The sequence below is a fragment of the Salvelinus fontinalis genome, chromosome 35, assembly GCF_029448725.1.
Source record: "Salvelinus fontinalis isolate EN_2023a chromosome 35, ASM2944872v1, whole genome shotgun sequence".
Classification (NCBI taxonomy): domain Eukaryota; kingdom Metazoa; phylum Chordata; class Actinopteri; order Salmoniformes; family Salmonidae; genus Salvelinus; species Salvelinus fontinalis.
Genome location: NC_074699.1, coordinates 5802794 through 5824360, shown reverse-complemented (window position 1 = coordinate 5824360; position 21567 = coordinate 5802794). Strand labels below are relative to the sequence as shown.

The 21567-nt window shown below is 43.0% G+C and overlaps 1 protein-coding gene across 6 annotated transcripts in view; it reads right to left on the bottom strand.

Moving 5' to 3' along the window:
- LOC129834283 (SH3 and multiple ankyrin repeat domains protein 2-like) overlaps nt 1-21567 on the bottom strand; it is a 248321-nt gene that overhangs the window by 29689 nt on the left and 197065 nt on the right. For 3 of the 6 annotated variants that reach the window (XM_055899135.1, XM_055899137.1, XM_055899140.1), the window contains 3 exons: nt 2608-2743; nt 2331-2411; nt 2197-2211 (listed from right to left, as the gene is read on the bottom strand). In XM_055899135.1, coding sequence (XP_055755110.1) covers nt 2197-2211; nt 2331-2411; nt 2608-2743 — 232 coding nt within the window. The remainder of the gene's footprint in view (nt 1-2196; nt 2212-2330; nt 2412-2607; nt 2744-21567) is intronic. The other 3 variants (XM_055899136.1, XM_055899138.1, XM_055899139.1) reach the window with 1 other exon arrangement.

The window sequence follows — 21567 nt, the reverse complement described above, 5'->3', positions numbered from 1 at the left end:
TATATATATATATATATATATATATATTCACACACATATATATATATATTTTACCCCTTTTTTCTCCATAATTTCATGGCATCCAATTGGTAGTTACAGTCTTGTCCCATCGCTGCAACTCCCGTACAGACTCAGGAGAGGCGAAGGTTGAGAGCTGCACGACCCAGCCAAGCAGCACTGCTTCTTGACACAATGCCCGCTTAACCCAGAAGCCAACTGCACCAATGTGTCGGAGGAAACGCCATAAACCTGGCGACTGTGTCAGTATGCATGTGCCCGGCCCCCCACAGGAGTCGCTAGAGCGCGATGGGACAAGGAAATCTCAGCCTGCCAAACCCTCTCCTAACCCAGACGACACTGGGCCAATTGTGCATGGGTCTCCCAGTCACGGCCAGCTGTGACACAGCCTGGGATCGAACCCGGGTCTGTAGTGACACCTCAAGCACTTTGATGCAGTGCCTTAGACCGCTGCGCCACTCGGGAGGCCCCCACAAATTGATTTTAACAAACAATTGGTCCGCCCCTCCGTTGAATTTCAAAATCCCGATGTGGCCCTTGAGCAAAAGGTTTGCCCACCCCTGGTCTATATGCTTACTAATGGCATTGATTACAATCTGCCACAATATCAATGTTGCCAGCTAAGGTATACAAGTGGATAGTAGATCTAGTTTTACAAGACTATCTGAATGTGCACGTGATGGAAGTCAACCCCAGGCTAGGATGGGGGGTTATAAATGACATCCTGTTTCTTTGTTCTGTGGAGAAAAGCTGAGGACAGGGGAGACTGAACATCTACCATCTAACTCCCAGCAGAACACCTATGATTTGTCCTTTTCATTATAGATCTATTTCTCTCCCCCTGACTTGCTTTGGGATTTGTGTTATTGAATAATAACACCAACTGCTAACAGTACCATCTGAAATTCAGTGAAATATATTTTCCATGACAAAGAATATTGTATTTTAAGCTGTTTGAAGCTGGTGTACAAAACCGAAAGTAAAAGACGCAAAAACTAAACTTAAGAACAGGAAGCATAGAAATAGCAATCTTGTTACATATCGACTGCTACTAAAACTTGCTTTCAAAGCAAATGACAGATATATAAACTCACATTTCTATATGAATAACCCCCCCCCAAAAAAGTTACATATTGCAGCTTTAATAGAAAAAAAGGATTATGTGACTAAAATGGCTGTGTCTAAAACTACACTGAAATTGTCCAAAATTTAAATAAAACTAACGAAGTAAAACTAACGAACTAACGATGACTAAAATGTGACTAAGACTAAAACTACATCTTAAAATAGCGGCCAAAATTAACACCACAAGTTTCATCCCCATTGACCCCCCCGTTGTTTCTCTCTCTCCCTCTCCCTGTCTTTCCTCCCGGTCTTCTCTCTCTCTCTCTTTTCTCTCTCCCTGGTTCCCTCCCATTTTCCCTCTCTGTTTCTCACTTTTTCCCTGTTCCTTGTATTTGAGCTCTCTCTTCTCTCTCCCTCAATCCTCCTCCTCCTCTTCTTTCTCTGTTTGTCTTTCCCCTAGCTGAATTAGCAGGGTGGTGCTATACCATAGCGTGTGTCCCTAGCTGCCCACCAGGTCCTCCTCCTCTCACCAGTGTTCTAAAGCAACCCTTCTCAGAAGCGCTGACTGTTCCCTCTGTCAGAACACATTACCATCACACTGCGCTCCCATTCAACACATGGGCCCTCAAATGAGATCTTAGCCCACCACACATACACCCATACACACAGTCACAAACGCAGACACATACTCACACACGCAGATATACGCTCTCACACAGACACACAACCGTGTCTGTGTTTCTAACTCGAAGACGCTGATGCAACTCTAATGCCATCTTTACAACTAGCCAGATACTCGTTTCCATGGTAGTTAAGCAAAGAAAATGATCTGTGGAGGTATTTTCACAAACGACCGCTCCTCATGCAATGGCGCAGCAAATCACTCTGAGAAATCGGTAATAAATAATAGCAAAAATATGACAATCTAAAATAATACATGGTTAACATAATTAACAGCATGTTTTGCTTTGAACCAATGGGCTTGACACTACAGCTTAGCAGGTTCAAAAGATGAATAAAATGTCAATGAATCAGCATGTTGAATATGTTGAATATTAGATGCCCTTCCCACACCAGTAGGCTACATACTGTATGTTCAGCTCCACTCCTTACCTTTACTGTCTTCCACTAATGGCAGGTAAATAACAAACCAACAGGGACAGGAGGGAAAGATCGAAAAGAGAGCGTGGTTAAAGAGACATCGTCTCAGTGACTCCTTTGTGAGAGCCTGTCAGCTTGCTCCTTACCTAGTTCTTCCAGTTCAGAGGTCATAGACTTGGAGCGCATAGACAGGGCGGTTGTGGGGGCTCTCTTTGGCGGTGGGGGGGCTAAGAGAAAGAGAGAGATGGAGAGAGGTAACGAGAGAGAGAGGCAGAGACAGAAACATTTAGTAGGAATTTGGCCTTTATTGACACATTTCAACACCCAAAATCCATTTAGCGTTTTCGCATGAGTATTGGTTGTTGGGGCAGCATTGTGCCGCTACTGGGGTGGCAAGCATAAAGTGGTGTCGGGGTATAGTACCTTTTTTGCGTGCGGTGTCCTCTGGGTCCATATTCCTGCTGACCGTTACCACTTTGATGATGAGGCTGTTCCCTGCTTGACGGATCATGTTGACCACCTGCCTGTGGCCCACCTTCACCACATTCTCCTGGTTGACCTAACAACACACACAACACACACTCTTACAGTGCGCATATTTATATACCTGTGCTCTAACACACACACACACACACACACAAACACACACATACAACAGTATGACATAAAACAGATATGACAGTGTGAATTTGGTCCAGTAACCATGGAAACCTAATCCATTCAGACATTCCAGATCAGAATGTGTGTGAGTGAAACCATGGCAACAGTAATCACAGGCTCCACGTTCACTTGTAATACCAGAGCACAGACCCCATGTGATACTAACACACACAGAGAGAGAGATAGAGTGAGAAAAATAGGTATTTAGGGAATTTGATACATTGTATCAGCAAGACAACCAAGTTGTTCCTCATATATATTTTTTACAAGAGAAACTTTTGAATTATTCAACATTTTAACAAATGGGGATCACACAATACTAAAACAGGAATGACGTTCTTAGTAACTGTTGCACAAAAAGAATTGTGTGCAAACCACACCCCCCAAACATTCAAATGAGCACCTGCCTCTAACTGGGCTTGGTGTGGGCTGGCCTGTGTTTGGCTATTCTAGGCTAACCCATGTCAGGCTGGTGTGAGCTAACCCACATTGGGTTTAGTGTAAGCTATTCCGTGTTGGGTTTATGTGGGCTAGCCTGTGTTGGACTGCTGTAGGCTAGCCCATGTTTGGCGTGGGCTAGCCTGTGTAGGAATTGTTGTGGGCTAGCAGGTGCTGAGTTGGTGTGGGCTTGGTGTGCGCTACTGTGCTTTTTTACCTTGTCAGCTCAGGGATTCGATCCAGCAACCTTTCGGTTACTGGCCCAACGCTCTAACCACTAGGCTACCTGCCGCCTCTTGCAACAGCTGCATAGTGCGGATCCTTGCCTATATAAAGTTTGAGGGAGTTCGTCCCTTCGAACCTCCCCGTGGTATTGTGCTATATTCTGTCGAAAACAAGTTTAATTTAAGAAGACCACAAATGGGGATTTTATTGCTCAATCTAATTAATGCCGAACATATTTTGTTTTATAGGCCTAATCCACAGACGTCAGTTCAACGTCTAGTTTTGATTTACATTTGTTTAAGTTGTCAACTAACGTGAATTCAATGTCAAATCAACCAAATAATTCACCATGTCATTGGATTTAGGTTAAAAGTTGGGTGAAAAAAAGACTAAATCCCCTTACGTTCTTGCCTTTTTGCAAATTCAATCAGTTTTCCATGTTGATTCAACATCGTCACATTGAATTGTTTGGTTGGAATGATATGTAAACAATGCTGAGTCAACCAGTTTTTGCCCAGTGGGAATGGACAAATGCTCTAACTCGCACACACACCTTTGATAGACGTAACACCTTCAAATGATTGCGATATTATAGTGACACCAACAAAAATGTAAAACAATATATATATAGGCCTGTAGCAAATGCAGCGTACGACATACATGTTTCACATGCAAATACAATAGCACTTTCGGTAGTACTCGCTAGCATGCCATTCCGGGGGGAGCATTTATTTTTCAACTCAAAGAAATGCGTCCAATCAGTCCTTAATGACAACAAAATCATGAACAACAGAATAGGCTAATACGTCCTCCGTTGTGGGGTTATGCTCAGGTAAAACAATTTGGCTAATCTATATTTCCAAGTCCTCTTCTTGAATATCAAGGGGTATTACTATTGGAATGACTGAAAATCTAACATACTCTGTTTCTTTTTGTAAAGATATAACCTAATCGTATTATTATCTGTAGTAGAAAACAATGGGTTAGAAGATGCCAACATAACCGACCCATAAAGTAAAAGGCAACACCATTTATGGCCAGCTATGTAAACTCTAACATTGATTTATCCTGCAACAGATGTACTTCAATTGGTAATATTCATTATTGTCTTCTTCTAATGCCTCTTAAGCAGGTTGACATTTATTGGGGGGAGTCTTGTCCTTGCGGCAGAACTGAGCGATTTCCACTAGATGGGCCAGCTGCAAAGTAAAAATGGGCTGGCTATATTGTAACAATTAATGAAAACAATTATTACTATTTTTTTTCTCTTCATATTAAGGTTAGCGTTAGGCATTAGGCTTAGAAGTGTGGTTAAGGTTAGGGTTAAAAATTAGATTTAATGACATTGTGGATGTGCCAGCTAGTGACCACTCTGCAGAGCTGCCTCCAGAACAAGATTCATGACGAAAAACCCGAACCTGCGCCTCTTAGGGGGAAGAAGTATAAAAGTAACTGGAAGTAATTCGATTACTTTACTGAGCTTTGGCAATTCAAAAGTTATGTTACTGACTACATTTTTGGACAGCAACTAGTAACTGTAACGGATTACATTTAGAAACTAACCTACGCAACCCTGGGTACCAGTTTGAGTTTTTCCAACCACATCTTAACTAGCGTTGAGTGGCGGGAACACGGTTACTAGCTATGGTCGCTAGCTGGCACATCCACAATGTCATAAAATCTGATTTTAACCTAACCTTAACACTAACTTTAACCACACTTCTAAGCCACTTCTAAGCCACTTCATCTCATATGTATATGTTTTATTCTATTCTACTGTATCTTAGTCTATGCCACTCCAACATTGCTCATCCAAATATTTACATATTCTTAATTCCTTTCCTTTACTTTGGATTTGTGTGTATTGTGTGTATTGTTGTGAAATTGTTAGATATTATTTGTTAGTTATTACTGCACTGTTGAAGCTAGAAACACAAGCATTTCGCTACACCCTCCATAACATCTGCTAAACACGTTTATGTGACCAATAAAGCCACTCCTTTTTCCCGGGATAACTGTGAGTACCGGTACATTTATAATAAATTATTCATATGAACAGCATGGTGTGAAATGGAACTGTTAAATTAGGCTATATGTGATGTCTAAATCTGTTTTTTGCACGATGAATCAACGCTCAAGGTGGGGACAGACAGCCCATCTCAGTATGGAGCGTAGTTCACAATGCATGTAGACTTAAGAGTATTCATATCATCCGGTAGGCCTACATTTGATGCAGCATAGCATATGCTACAGCAATATAAAGACAGATTGCGTGTCTAATTTCATCATCTCCATCTGGCTTTCGGGGGGTCACCTTGTTTTTTAATTGTAAAGATGATACTTAAAAAAAAATTGTAGCTGCAGAGTTTTAAAACAGCCTATCACTCGAATATCATTGCACTCTCGCAGTCCTTCTCTCTCTCCATCAACTCCATTCAAATTGCATCCAAAATAGATAATCCTGTTCTAGATTGATATATAGCCCTATCTATAGATGTCCCACCCTACCTCCTTTCAGTTAATACATTCTATGCTGTATTAGCCTTATACTTAGCTAATTATTGATGGTTTATGCATAATTTGCTTCTAATTTATAGCCTCGGTCTCTTGCGCAATACGCAAGTTCCTGTGCTCCGCTGGCCTCTCCTTAAAATTTTTTCCTTAGCTCTTAGAGTCGCATGCAGGAAAAGCTAGACTAGAATTGCTTACTGGACATTTTTTTTTTTTTTGCATTTCTTATACTAATAGACTATTCAAAAAGGGGCACAATCTCTTTTTTGCTGAATGTTTAATACAGCAGCCAATAGAACTCACGGCTAATAACATTAGGGGAAATATTATGAAAGGTATATACAGTGGTTCTTCCTTTAAAAGTTTTGAGCTTATGCCGTTAGTGGTAGATGGTGGCATTCTGTCATTGCGCCACAGTATCACAAGTGGGAGTTAGAGCGCTGATTTATCTGTAGTCTAAACTGTGGCACAAATTGACTGTTCGTAAAATTCACAGCTGTGCCATGTAGATTGCAAAATAGTTGGGAAGAGATTTTCCAATGTACCGATTCCATGGCACATGGTTTATGAATTGACACGCAATTTTCCGTTCCTCTTGACAGCCCTAATATTAAAAACAGTCAAAAGCATTCTCTCCGTCGCCCACACATACTTTAAACATTTGGATAATAAATAATTTAAAGCATATTGAATATAGAAGCCTCCTCTTAATAGTTCCGAGAGCCAACGATTATTATTATTATTAACCCTGCATTATAATTATATAAAAGCCCCTTAGATATTCTCACAGACCATAAATACATCCTATTCATAATGAATAATCAGATGTGTGTTGAAAGCTTGATTTGTTTTTACTTAAAAAAGTTGAAGTCGGAAGTTTACATGCACCTTAGCCAAATACATTTAAACTCAGATTTTCACAATTGCTGATATTTAATCCTAGTAACAATTCCCGGTCTTAGGTCAGTTAGGATCACCACTTTATTTTAAGGATGTGAAATGTCAGAATAATAGTAGAGATAATGATTTATTTCAGCTTTTCTTTCTTTCATCACATTCCCAGTGGGTCAGAAGTTGACATACACTCAATTAGTATTTGGTACCATTGCTTTTAAATTGTTTAACTTGGGTCAAACGTTGCGGGTAGCCTTCCACAAGCTTCCCACAATAAGGTGGGTGAATTTTGGCCCATTCCTCCTGACAGTGCTGGTGTAACTGAGTCAGGTTTGTAGGCCTCCTTGCTCGCACATGCTTTTTCAGGTCTGCCCACAAATTTTCTATAGTATTGAGGTCAGGGCTTTGTGATGGCCACTCCAATACCTTGACTTTGTTGTCCTAAAGCCATTTTGCCACAACTTTGGAAGTGTGCTTGGGGTCATTGTCCATTTGGAAGACCCATTTGCGACCAAATTTGTTGCTTCAATATATCCACATTATTTTCCTTCCTCATGATGCCATCTATTTTGTGACGTGCACCAGTCCCTCCTGCAGCAAAGCACCCCCACAACATGATGCTGCCACACCCGTGCTTCACGGTTGGGATGGTGTTCTCCGGCTTGCAAGCCTCCCCCTTTTTCCTCCAAACATAACGATGGTCATTATGGCTAAACAGTTCTATTTTTGTTTCATCAGATCAGAGGACATTTCTCCAAAAAGTACGATCTTTGTCCCCATGTGCAGTTGCAAACCGTAGTCTAGCTTTTTTATGGCAGTTTTGGAGCAGTGGCTTCTTCCTTGCTGAGCGGCCTTTCAGGTTATGTCGATATAGGACTCGTTTTACTGTGGATATAGATACTTTTGTACCTGTTTCCTCCAGCATCTTCACAAGGTCCTTTGCTGTTGTTCTGGGATTGATTTGCACATTTCGCACCAAAGTACGTTCATCTCTAGGATACAGAACACGCCTCATTCCTGAGCGGTATGACGGCTGCGTGTTCCCATGGTGTTTATACTTGCGTACTATTGTTTGTACAGATGAACGTGGTACTGTCAGGTGTGTGCGTACTGGTAGCGAAGTCAGGTGCAGGAGAGCAGAGAGTTGTGAACAGGCGCACAATTTATTGAAACCAACAGACGGACGCAAGTGCGTCAAAACCTCCAGCACATAGGCAAAAGTGCAAAACGCGCAAAACAGTCACAATAATTTACGTTTAACAATAAACATCTTCGTGAACAACACGATATATGCAAACCAGTCTGGCGCGTCAACAATTAACACGTAACACTAACAATTTCACACAAAGACATGAGGGGGAACAGAGGAATAAATACATGCAGTGTGATTGGGGAATGAAAACCAGTTGTGCAGGGAACAAGACAAAACAAATGGATCAATGAAAAATGGAGCGGCGATGGCTAGAAAGCCGGTGACGTCAACCGCCGAACGCCACCTGAACAAGGAGAGGAGCCGACTTCGGCGGAAGTCGTGACAGGTACCTTCAGGCGTTTGGAAATTGCTCCCAAGGATGAACTGGACTTGTGGAGGTCTACAATTTTTTTCTGAGGTCGGCTGATTTCTTTTGATTTTCCCATGATGTCAAGCAAATAGGCACTGAGTTTGAAGGTAGGCCTTGAAATACGTCCACAGGTACACCTCCAATGGACTCAAATGATGTCAATTAGCCTTACAGAAGCTTCTAAAGCCATTACATAATTTTCTGGAATTTTCCAAGCTGTATAAAGGCACAGTCAACTTAGTGTATGTAAACTTCTGACCCACTGGAATTGTGATACAGTGAAATAATCTGTCTGTAAACAATTGTCGGAAAAATGGTGGAAAAATGTCGGATAAAGCATATATTGTACAGTATTTTTTCATCAACATCTTTAGTGCTTTCGTTAATTAAATAATGATAAAAATGCTATTTTCAAAATGCAGATGTTTATTTCAACTATCAGCAGGACAATAGACTCTGGCCGAGTTTAGGGACTTCAAATATATTGATGGATCCTTAACGACTTACTATGGGAATAAATATCACTGAGTGACATAGCATGGGGACTGGTCTGAATAAATCAATCAGATTTTTATTTGAAAATGTTAGGATTATTTTTCTCTTCACTATCACAATATTAAAAACTTTCAAATGCATTCATGAACTAAATCGCTTTAGCCGACATGTTGCGGTTCATCTGATGAAGGTGCACATGGGCCGATTTATATAATGAATATGAATTCGGAGGGCAGAAATGATTAAATATTAAACTATTAGACCTCTCACTAAAGGCGTCAGCCATACAAAAGTTGTCTCACCCCACGTTTAAGAATGGCCTTTTTCCCTTTATTCAGATTATAACCGCTCACTTTCGGTTATTTGAAAACGAAATACTACAACAAATAATGTGGTTAAACTCAAATGTACTAATTGGTTAAAAAAAACATATTTCTATAAAATAAAAAAGTATAATCTTTGTAAATTATATCATAAATAGGACTGGTGGAGTTATGTCACACATGCAGCTTACACAAATATATGGAAATGTCTGCTCTAATGTCTGCTTCAAAATTACAACCAACTAATTGGCAGCATTACCGCAAAAATGGAAGACGCAAATGGAAGGTGGAAAAAGTAAGGAACTTGTCTGTCGGCCCTGGAGGCATTTTGTTTTCATGTTTTCAAAAACCTGTTTTTCACAAGGGCTATTACCAGGACAATAGACAATATGTGGTCCCAAAAACACCTCTCTGACATAGGGTCCAGCATTTCTCTAGAGGATATCATTGAATGTTTCGCCAGCTTTGATCCATGCCTGGGCCTGCAGCACGCAAAGTTCTTTGTTTGTCAGACGAATCATTAGGTCAAAACTACAGAACAGTACACAACAAGAGAACACACATGGTTAATGTTCTGAAAAAAATAAATATATATATATACTACTGTTTAATTGTTTGGGGTAACTTAGAAATGTCCTTGTTTTCCATGGAAATATACATGAAATTAGTTGCAAAATTAATAGGAAACGTAGTCAATATGTTGACAAGGTTATAAATAATTATTTTTAATTGAAATAATAATTGTGTCCTTCAAACTTTGCTTTCGTCAAAGAATCCTCCATTTGCAGCAATTACAGCCTTGCAGACCTTTGGCATTCTAGTTGTCCATTTGTTGAGGTAATCTGAAGAGATTTCACCCCATGCTTCCTGAAGCACCTCCCACAAATTGGATTGGCTTGATGGGCACTTCTTACAGTATGTACCATACGGTCAAGCTGCTCCCACAATAGGGTTGAGATCCGGTGACTGTGCTGCCCTCTCCATTATAGACAGAATACCAGCTGACTGCTTCTTCCCTAAATAGTTATTGCATTGTTTGAAGCTGTGCTTTGGGTCATTGTCCTATTGTGAGGAAATTGGCTCCAATTAAGTGCCGTCCACAGGGTATGGCATGGCGTTGCAAAATGGAGTGATAGCCTTCCTTCTTCAAGATCCCTTTTACCCTGTACAAATCTTCCACTTTACCGCCACCAAAGCACCCACAGACCATCACATTGCCTCCACCATGCTTGACAGATGGCGTCAAGCACTCCTGTTTTGCGTGTACTATTTAATGAAGCTGCCAGTTGAGGACTTGTGAGGCGTCTGTTTCTCAAACTAGACACTCTAATGTACTTGTCCTCTTGCTCAGTTGTGCACCGGGGCTTCCCACTTCTCTTTCTATTCTGACCTTTATATTCACTCCTCTTTCTATTCTGGTTAGAGCCAGTTTGCACTGTTCTGTGAAGGGAGTAGTACACAGTCTTGTACGAGATCTTCAGTTTCTTAGCAATTTTCGCATGGAATAGCCTTCATTTCTCAGAACAAGAATAGACTGACGCTTTTCAGGAGAAAGTTCTTTGTTTCTGTCCATTATGAGCCTGTAATCGAACCCACAAATGCTGATGCTCCAGATACTCAACTAGTCTAAAGAAGGCCAGTTTTATTGCTTCTTTAATCAGCACTACAGTTTTCAGCTGTACTAACATAATTGCAAAAGGTTTTTCTAAAGATCATCTAGCCTTTTAAATAATATACTTAAAGATTAGCTAACAAAACGTGCCATTGGAACACAGGAGTGATGGTTGCTGATAATGGGACTCTGTACGCCTAAATAGATACTCCATAAAAAAAATCAGCCGTTTCCAGCTACAATAGTCATTTACAACATTAACAATGTCTACACTGTATTGCTTATCAATTTGATGTTATTTTAATGGACAAAAAAAATAGCTTTTCTTTCAATAACAAGGAAATGTCTAAGTGACCCCAAACTTTTGAACGGGAATGTAGCTTGTGTAGTATCCCATCAGTTAGGTACGTTTTATAGGAATTTATTTCTGTAGACCTAACGGGAGCTTGTGTGCACACTCCACATTCGTGTGTGTGTAGCGGGAGTGGTCGGAAGGCAATGGAGTGCGTGAGAAAGGGAATTTAGGGAGAAGAACTGTTTAATGCTTGGCTTGGTTTATTTTTTGTTGTGCTCTGCAAATGTACATGTACAAATGGAAAACCAGAGTTAAAGCAAATTAACGTTTCTTTTTCTTTCATGGACAAAATGTCACTTGCCAGTTCGGGCAGCAACAAATCACATTCCACTAAAAAGTTTTACTGTATAAAAAAAAGTGATCTCTGGTTAAAGATCTAGTTTTAACGTCCGTTCGAGTACTCGATTACTCCTACCCATCTCTAGGCGGGCCATTCTATTGTGCTGACCTATTCAAATTCCAAGATGGCGTAGCAGTGCAGACGTTGTTTGTCGTTCTGCTGTGTATTTTTCATCCTTTTTGCATATATTTCAATATATTTTCAATATCTTTTTCCATTTTTAAATTAAATATACCTTCCGGCAACCCGCCTCACCCAATGTGATACGGATCTGCTATTTTTAGACCTTATAGCCAGAACCTCCATCAAGAGATAGCCATCAGGAGCTAACCAGCTAATTAGCTACTAGCTATTTAGTCATGGTTAGCCACTGCTAGTGGCCTTTACCTTTTGCACAGACACCAGACGCTTTTAGCCCGGATAATACTTGCCCGCCTGCCAGTATCGGACTGTTTTTCTCCATTACAACACCGGATTCCTGCCGTAAGCCCTGGACCATTACTCCTGATCATCACAGCTAGCTAGGTGCCACTGAGTGTCCCAGCCTCGAAGCTAGCCTTGAGCCAGGCGCATCTCCCGACCTGCTCAGTTCACCCTATGATCACTCGGCTACACAGCTGATGCCTCCCGGACTCTTCACTAACACGACTAGAATCCACTACACCACCGGATTCTTGCCATAAAGTCTGGACCTTTGCATCGGATCATCACTGCTAGCTAGCTGCTACCGAGTGGCTATAGTGGCTAACGCCCTTGTCCCGAAGCTAGCACCAGTTAGCCATGAGCCAGGCGCATCTCCCGGCTAGCAAAAAAAATTACTCCAGCTACAATACCTCTTTTGCCAACTGGCCTGGACCCTTTGTCGACTTGGAGCCCCGCCGTTTCATCTCTCCAGAAATAAGTCTCTCACTGTTGCCGCCTGTTATAGACCGCCCTCAGCCCTCAGCTCCCAGCTGTGCCCTGGACACCATATGTGAATTGATTCATAGCACTGAGGCTATGAATCACTGTCACCACCGATAAATCCATGATAATCGAGAATTTCAAGAAGCATTTCTCTACGGCTAGCCATGCTTTCCTCCTGGCTACCCCAAACCCGGCCAACAGCTCCAAACCCCCCGCAGCTACTTTCCCAAGCCTCCTCAGCTTCTCATGCACCCAAATCCACATAGCAAAACCTGAACCCTGAGAGAGCTGCAAAACCTGGACCCGTACAAATCAGGTGGGCTAGACAATCTGGACGCCCTCTTTCTAAAATTATCCGCTGCCATTGTTGCAACCCCCATTACCAGTCTGTTCAACCTCTATTTCGTATTGTCCGAGATCCCTAAAGATTGGAAAGCTACCGCGGTCATCCCCCTCCTCAAAGGGGGTGACACTCTAGACCCAAACTGTTACAGACCGATATCCATCCTGCCCTGCCTTTCTAAAGTCTTTGAAAGCCAAGTTAACAAACAGATCACTGACCATTTTAAATCCCACCATACCTTCTTTGCTGTGCAATCTGGTTTCCGAGCTGGTCACAGATGCACCTCAGCCACGCTCAAGGTACTAAATGGTATCATAACCGCCATCAATAAAAGACAGTACTGTTAAGCCGTCTTCATCGACCAGGCCAAGGCTTTCGACTCTGTCAATCACCGTATTCTTATCGGCAGACTCAACAGCCTTGGTTTCTCAAATGACTGCCACGCCTGGTTCACCAACTACTTCTCAGATAGAGTTCAATGTGTCAAATCGGAGGGCCTGTTGTCCGGACCTCTGGCAGTCTCTATGGGGGTACCACAGGGTTCAATTTTCGGGCCGAATCTTTTCTCTGCATATATCAACGATGTCGCTCTTGCTGCGGGTGATTCCCTGATCCACCTCTACGCAGACGACACCATTCTGTTTACATCTGGCCTTTCTTTGGACACTGTGTTAACAAACCTCCAAATGAGCTGCAATGCCATACAAAACTCCTTCCGTGGCCTCCAACTAGTAAATACTAGTAAATCTAAATGCATGCTTTTCAACCAATCGCTGTCCGCACTCGCCCGCCCAACTATTATCGCTACTCTGGACGGTTATGTCTGGCTACACTGTAAACTTTCCTTCTAGACTCAAATTAAACATCTCCAATCCAAAATTAAATCGAGAATCGGCTTCCTATTTCGCAACAAAGCCTCCTTCACTCATGCTGCCAAACATACCCTTGCAAAACTGACTATCCTACCGATCCTCGACTTCGGCGATGTCATTTACAAAATAGCCTCCAACACTCTACTCAGCAAACTGGATGCAGTCTATCACAGTGCCATCTGTTTTGTCACCAAAGCCCAATATACTACCCACCACTGCGACCTGTATGCTCTTGTCAACTGGCCCTCGCTACATATTCGTCGCCAGACCCACTGACTCAAGGTCATCTATAAGTCTTTGCTAGGTAAAGCTCTGCCTTATCTCAGCTCATTGGTCACCATAGCAACACCCACCCGTAGCACGCGCTCCAGCAGGTATATCTCTCCGTTCATCCCCAAAGCCAACACCTGCTTTGGCCGCCTTTCCTTCTAGTTCTTTGCTGCCAATGACTGGAACGAATTGCAAAAATCGCTGAAGTTGGAGACATATCTCCCTCACTAACTTTAAGCATCTGCTATCTGAGCAGCTTACAGATCGCTGCAGCTGTACACAGCCCATCTGTAAATAGCCCATCCAATCTACCTACCTCATCCCCATATTGTTTTTATGGACTTTTTTGCTCTTTTGTACACCAGTATTTCTACTTGTACATCATCATCTGCTCATCTATCACTCCAGTGTGAATTTGCTAAATTGTAATTACTTCGCTACTATGGCCTATTTATTGCCTTACCTCCTCACGCTATTTGCACACACAGTATATAGACTTTTTTTTCTATTGTGTTATTGACTGTACGTTTGTTTATTCCATGTGTAACTCTGTGTTGTTGTTTGTGTTGCACTGCTTTGCTTTATCTTGGCCAGGTCGCAGTTGTAAATGAGAACTTGTTCTCAACTGGCCTACCTGGTTAAATAAAGGTGAATTTTCTTAAATTCTAATCTCAAAATGGTAGGTAACCTGTATCAGTCCACAGAATTCAAGCAGTCTTATCAGTCTACTCTGGCCTATTTGGAGTACACAGTGAGAGCATGAATCAATTACAATAGCACAAAGACCAAGACGAATGGGTGCCCATGCTGCACGTTGTAAAAAATCTGAATGAAACCAACTCAGATGGTGGGGAATAAATGAATCATTACATCTCTGATGATTTTTTTTCTGATTCTGACCCTCAGCCTAAACATATACTTCTGAGGCTTAAGCACAAAAAGCCATAACGGTGCGCACTGAGCCAGTGCCCGCCCCACCACCAAATGAAACAGTGAGAGAGAAGAGAGGAAGGAACAGCACCGTTTGGAATGAACAAGCTGGTGACAATGCTACAAGCCAATTATCAGCACAAAATGTCATCACTGAGAGAGTAGACCCTACATCTCAAGAAAAAAACGACGTCAGCATTTATGTTATATGAATTATAATTTTGGGTATTCTTCAAATTTTTTGACATTCATAAACACAACCAAATTATTATTTTTGGGATAGCATATATGACATTTATTAATTACACTGTTAGATGTTGCAGTCAGAATGACTGCTCATTAGCTTGAAGGGGGGTCCCTTGAAGCACAGTCGTTCCAGTGTTAAACTGTTATGGTTCGGTTTTCTTTATCTTGGCCCATAGACTACTTTCAGAGTGAGGAACCATCTAACATTAAGTTGTAAAATCCTGAACTTTGCCTTTAAGTGATCATTATGAGGAAGTTGGTCGTCCTGCAGCGAAGAAAGGTCATGTCCATTCAAAGATAAACCAAACACAAAGTCTATTCACACTAGTGTTATCTCCCTTATTACAGGACCAGGGGCACAGACCATAGTCAATGAGAGCGTACAGAAAAGCATACACACTACAGAATTGTCTTTGGATAACAAGTGCGGGAGCAGTGTGTGTGAGTGAGTGAGTGAGTGAGTGAGTGAGTGAGTGAGTGAGTGAGTGAGTGAATGAGTGAGTGAGAGAGAGAGAGAGAGAGAGTGAGTGAGAGAGAGAGATCGGGGAGACAGAGAGAGAGAGAGACAGTGAGATCGGGGAGACAGAGAGAGAGAGACAGTGAAATCCAGAGATTTCATTAAAGGTATTATTTTAAAGAGAGAGAGAGAGAGAGAGAGAGAGTGTGTGAATATATGAGTGTGTTGTGTAAGAGGGGCTTTTATGTTGAACGCAAGCAGGTTACTTGTTAAACCCATAATGGAGGGGCTGTACATGTGTGGAAGATTAGAAGCACAGCCTCTTATCTTGTGGTGTGTGTTTGTGTGTATTCCCTTGATGAAAGTGGGAACAGGGAGACTTCAAAGTAGGCTCATTACACTCTACCTGCTTGCCAGAGTGTGTGAGTGCATCATTGTGTGTGTTTGACTGTGTGTGTTTGTGTGCCTACGGGCGAGAAATGACGTGTGTGTGTAAATGTTTGGTGAGTATGCATCGTGGTGTATTTGTTTGTGTATTTATGGTGAATCTTTCTGTGTCTGAATGAGTGTGCTTGTAGTGATGACGCACAGCTCCAGCTAGAAGAATCTGGATTCTGATGAATCATACTGCTGAGCACGGAACTATCAAAGGATGAGTACACACACACACACGCACACACACACACACACACACATACTTTACACACACATACACTGGATGATTTCGAATATTCTCGAGAAAGGAACATCATGACAAGGGTGATGAGGGTGAATCATTGTCGTGGCACACTATACATCAGTATGCCTTTAATATAATGGATTTTAATCAATGCTTTATAATTCTGACAGATTCATATTTCTTCATTAAAATGCATCATAGCGGGTACCAAAGCAAAGACCATAGCTTCTGTAATGATAATAAGTTAATGAACTATCAGCCAACATTGAAATGATCTATAATAAAACCACAGGAGGCAGCTGACGGGAGAACGGCTCACAATAATGGCTGGAATAGAGCAAATGGAATGGCATCAAACACATGAAAACCCCGTGTTTGATACCATTCCACTAATTTCGCTCCAGCCATTACCACAAGCCCGTTCTCCCCAATGAAGGTGCCCACAACCTCCTCTGAATAAAGGGTGTAGTGATACACAACAAACAAGGTTTGGAATGATGTGACATAACATCGGTCAACTGTTCTGCCTGCGGCTATGGAACCCTGACCTGTTCACCAGACGTGCTACCTGTCCCAGACCTGCTGTTTTCAACTCTCTAGAGACCGTAGGAGCGGTAGAGATACTCTTAATGATCGGCTATGAAATGCCAACTGACATTTACTCCTGAGGTGCTGACTTGCTGCACCCTCGACAACTACTGTGATTATTATTATTTGACCATGCTGGTCATCTATGAACATTTGAACATCTTGGCCATGTTCTGTTATAATGTCCACCCGGCACAGCCAGAAGAGGACTGGCCACCCCTCATAGCCTGGTTCCTCTCTAGGTTTCTTCCTAGGTTTTGGCCTTTCTAGGGAGTTTTTCCTAGCCACCGTGCTTCTACACCTGCATTGCATGCTGTTTGGGGTTTTAGGCTGAGTTTCTGTAAAGCACTTTGAGATATCAGCTGATGTAAGAAGGGCTTTATAAATACATTTGATTTGATTCTCCTCCTTTATTTCCTTCCTCTGAGCCCAGGGTTTCAGACCTGACCAATACGGTTCGATTCCTGCGCTCTCTGCCGATGACCGAGTGTCTCTCTGACGCCCCATTATGCATCATTATATCATCAGCATTATGCATGCAGGCACAATGCGCCGACGGTTGCCAGATAACCGTTGCCCTGCGTAACCTTTCTAAGTGGGAGTGCGGTGTTGCTGTATGAAAAAAAGCAAGTACCATTTATTATTAAAGGGGTTGGGTTGACGTTCTGTGTTTTTCATCTATGGTGTTTTCACAAATGTAAGCCATTTAATCTCTCGCAATATGACAGCCATCCTAACCTTTTATTACTACTCCAGGTTTTGACAGTGTGTGTTTTTCGTGCCTTTTTTGAAGAAGAGTTCCCACAGCAGCAATGTGTTCATGCGGGATCTTGATTGTATCTGTGTGACTAAATTATTTATGTGATACGATCGTATCCACTCCCGATGCTATTTTAAGACTGTGTGCGTGTGTACTGTGTGTGAGTGCGTGCGCACGTGCATGCAAGCGTGTGTGTGACTCTCGGCTGTTTGATATTCCCCCGAGAGCTACAGTATTGATCTGTGTAATGGAAGGGAAGTGTAACTCACCACATTAAAACCACACACCGCAACAACTAACAGTTACCCTGGGAGAGGTCAGTGAGCCAGAAGACTCTAGACCAGGATTGGGTTTCACGGAGATCAATACATTAGCCGGCTAACACTAATTTGAATATTAGTGAGGGAGTAACAAGTCCATGCCCATTTTTGGTTAATAGCCATGTAGGGAGGGGATGAAACGCATCCAAACACAACCCTTTTCATGTCTGGCAATAAAACAGCACAACATTTCTGTCAACATTAACGCAACTATGCCATTCCCACAACCCAGGTGCAAATATTTTAGCTGAACCTCAGCTTGTGTCTATCAATGTTGTTGTCTAAGAACTCAAGACGTGACCCAATGCTAAGCGCGCGTGTGTGTGTGTGTGTGTGTGTGCGTGTGTGTGAGTTAGCCAGCTGTGGGAAAACCTTTGTAGTCTCAATCTCCTCGGTAGTAGAGCTGCCTAAAGGCATGGAATGGCTCCCCGCTGCTCCAGGTGCACTCTGGGTAACGAAGAGAACCTGTGTTCATTTTACACCCCTGTGCTTCAGCAGGGAAGCTACAAGCCCGCCTGATTGGCCCTCTAAATGGCGAGCGCAGACACACATCCTGTGTCTCTTCGGGCCATCTGTCTTGAGCTGGGACAGGCAGGAATTTGAAATGCTTTCTCCTGTTGATACCGTTTAAGTTATATTGTTTCTTGTTTTTTATACAGCATCTTCAAGAGAATTTGAGCTTCAACAGAGCTCTTGTCTAAAGAGTCCAATATGACCTAATGTAGCAAATACATTTCCTGGAGTGTCCGTGTCATTTAAGTCCTCAAACCTTACCACTAGGTTGGTAAAAAAAAGTACATTGTGTTGCAACTAAAACCCCATTTGCACGGGACTTGCATTACTATAGAACGTCAGTTATGTAATTATTACGCAAGTGTGTTCGTTTTTCCAGTGGACAATTCAGATGGGATTAATAACAAACTTGTATGCCATCTGTAAATATGAACAAAATTGTTCAATTACAAGCCTAGTTGGTTTAGCCATGGAAAAAGTCAGGAACCTTCCTGCTAATGTCACGCCCTGACCTTAGAGATGTTTTTTTCTCTCTATTTGGTTAGGTCAGGGTGTGATTTGGGTGGGCATTCTATGTTTTCTAGTTCTTTGTTTTTGGCCGAGTGTGGTTCCCAATCAGAGGCAGCTGTCTATCGTTGTCTCTGATTGGGAATCATACTTAGGCAGCCTTTTTCCCACCTATGTTGTGGGTAATTATTTATTTTTTCGTGTGTGTTTGTGTGCGCCACGGTTGCGTTACGTTTGTGTCACGTTTGTTTCTGTTTACCTGTTCTTTTTGTGAAGGTTTCACTACGATTAAAAGAGATGTGGAATTACATGCACGCTACGCCTTGGCTCATCTATGACAGGGAGTTTGAAGATAGTGAACGTGACAGAATTACCCACCACAAAAAGACCAAGCAGCGTGCGCCAACTTGGAGGACGAGCTGGACCGGGGAGGAGATATTGGCAGGGGACAAGACCCGGTCACGGAAGCCCGAGAGGCAGCTCCAAAAATGTTTTGGGGGGTGGCACACGGGGAGATTGGCGGAGTCAGGGTTTAGACCTGAGCCAACTCCCCGTGCTTACCGTGGGGAGCATGTGACCGGTCATGCACCGTGTTATGCGGTGAAGCGCACTGTGTCTCCAGTGAGCATTCACAGGCCGGTGCGCTCTGTGCCAGCGCCCCGCATTTGCCGGACGGAAGTAGGCATCCAGCCAGGACGGGTGGTGCCAGCTCTGCGCTTGAGACCTCCAGTGCGCCGCCACAGCCCAGTGTATCCGGTTCCACGTACCAGGCCTCCAGTATGTCTCCCCAGCCTGGTAAGCCCTGTGGCAGCTCCATGCACCAGGCTTCCAGTACGTCTCCTCAGTCCGGTGAGACCTGTTCCGGCTCCACGTACGAAGCCTGCAGTGATGATCCATGGTTCGAAGCCTCCAGTGATGACCCATGGCACGAAGCCTCCAGTGATGATCCATGGCCCGGAGCCTGTAGTGATGATCCAGGGCATGAAGACTCCAGTGATGATCCATGGCCCGGAGCCTGTAGTGATAATCCATGGCACGAAGCCTCCAGTGATGATCCATGGCTCAGAGCCTGCAGTGAAAATCCAGGGCACAAAGCTTCCATGGATGATCCATGGCATGGAGCCTGCAGCGACGGTCTCCAGTCCGGAACCTGCAGCGACGGTCCCCAGTCCGGAGCCTCCAGCGACGGTCCCCAGTCCGGAGCCTACAGCGACGGTCCGCAGTCCGGAGTCTCCAGCGACGGTCAGCAGTCTCCAGCGGCAGTCCGCAGTCCGGAGTCTCCAGCAACGGTCCACAGTCCGGAGTCTCCAGCGGCGGTCTGCAGTCCGGAGCCTCCATCGGTGGTCTGCAGTCCGGAGTCTCCGGCAATGATCCACGGTCCGGTACCACGGAAGCGGAGGGATCAGCGTGCGGAGCGGAGGCTACGTCCCGAACCGGAGCCGCCACCGAGGATAGATGCCCACCCGGACCCTCCCCTATAGAGTCAGGTTTTGCGGCCGGAGTCCGCACCTTTGGGGGGGGTAACGTCACGCCCTGATCTTAGAGAGACGTTTTATTTCTCTATTTGGTTAGGTCAGGGTTTGATTTGGGTGGGCATTCTATGTTTTCTAGTTTATGATGAGTATTTCTGTTGAAACGATGGGCTATGCAAAGTCACTTGATGTTTTTGCATTTAGTGAATCTTGTAGCCTCAATGTAAACTCAGATTTTTTAAAATATAAATATGAATTTAATCAAACAAAACATGCATGTATTGTGTAACATGAAGTCCTATGAGTGTCATCTGATGAAAATAATCGAAGGTTAGTGATTCCTTTTATCTCTGTTCTGGTTTTTGTGAAGCTATCTTTAGCTGCTTCCATGTTTTCTAGTTCTTTGTTTTTGGCCGAGTGTGGTTCCCAATCAGAGGCAGCTGTCTATTGTTGTCTCTGATTGGGAATCATACTTAGGCAGGCTTTTTCCCACCTATGTTGTGGGTAATTATTTATTTTTTCGTGTGTGTTTGTGTGCGCCACGGTTGCGTCACGTTTGTGTCACGTCTGTTTCTGTTTACCTGTTCTTTTGGTGAAGGTGTCACTACGATTAAAAGAGATGTGGAATTACATGCATGCTGCGCCTTGGCTCATTTATGACAGGGAGTTTGAAGATAGTGAATGTGACAGCTAGACATTATTGGCTGAGATAATGGATGGGCTGGACATGCCAAGAGATGAGTTTGAATTGGTCTGCCATGTAGATCGCTTCTGTCTATAATAGGCTACTCAGTATGTGTAGGTAATCCTTTCTAACGCAGATTCTTTTGAAAGATAGCTCTCCACTTTCTGAAGGACACAGTTTTGAAATCAGTGGAATGCTCGGTGAAAGCCTAAACAGATTAAAACATTGAGACTGGTTTTGTTTATGCCACACATAAAACTAAAAGGTAATAAATACTTTTGCGAAACAACCCGAGGCGAAAGAATGGCCGGACCTCCTCAGCCATTGCACCAGCTGTCGTCATCTCGAGTTCTATGGTAAGAAACACGCTGTGATATCCTGGAGCATGAGTACAGGACATTTAAAGGCTGCTTCCGACCA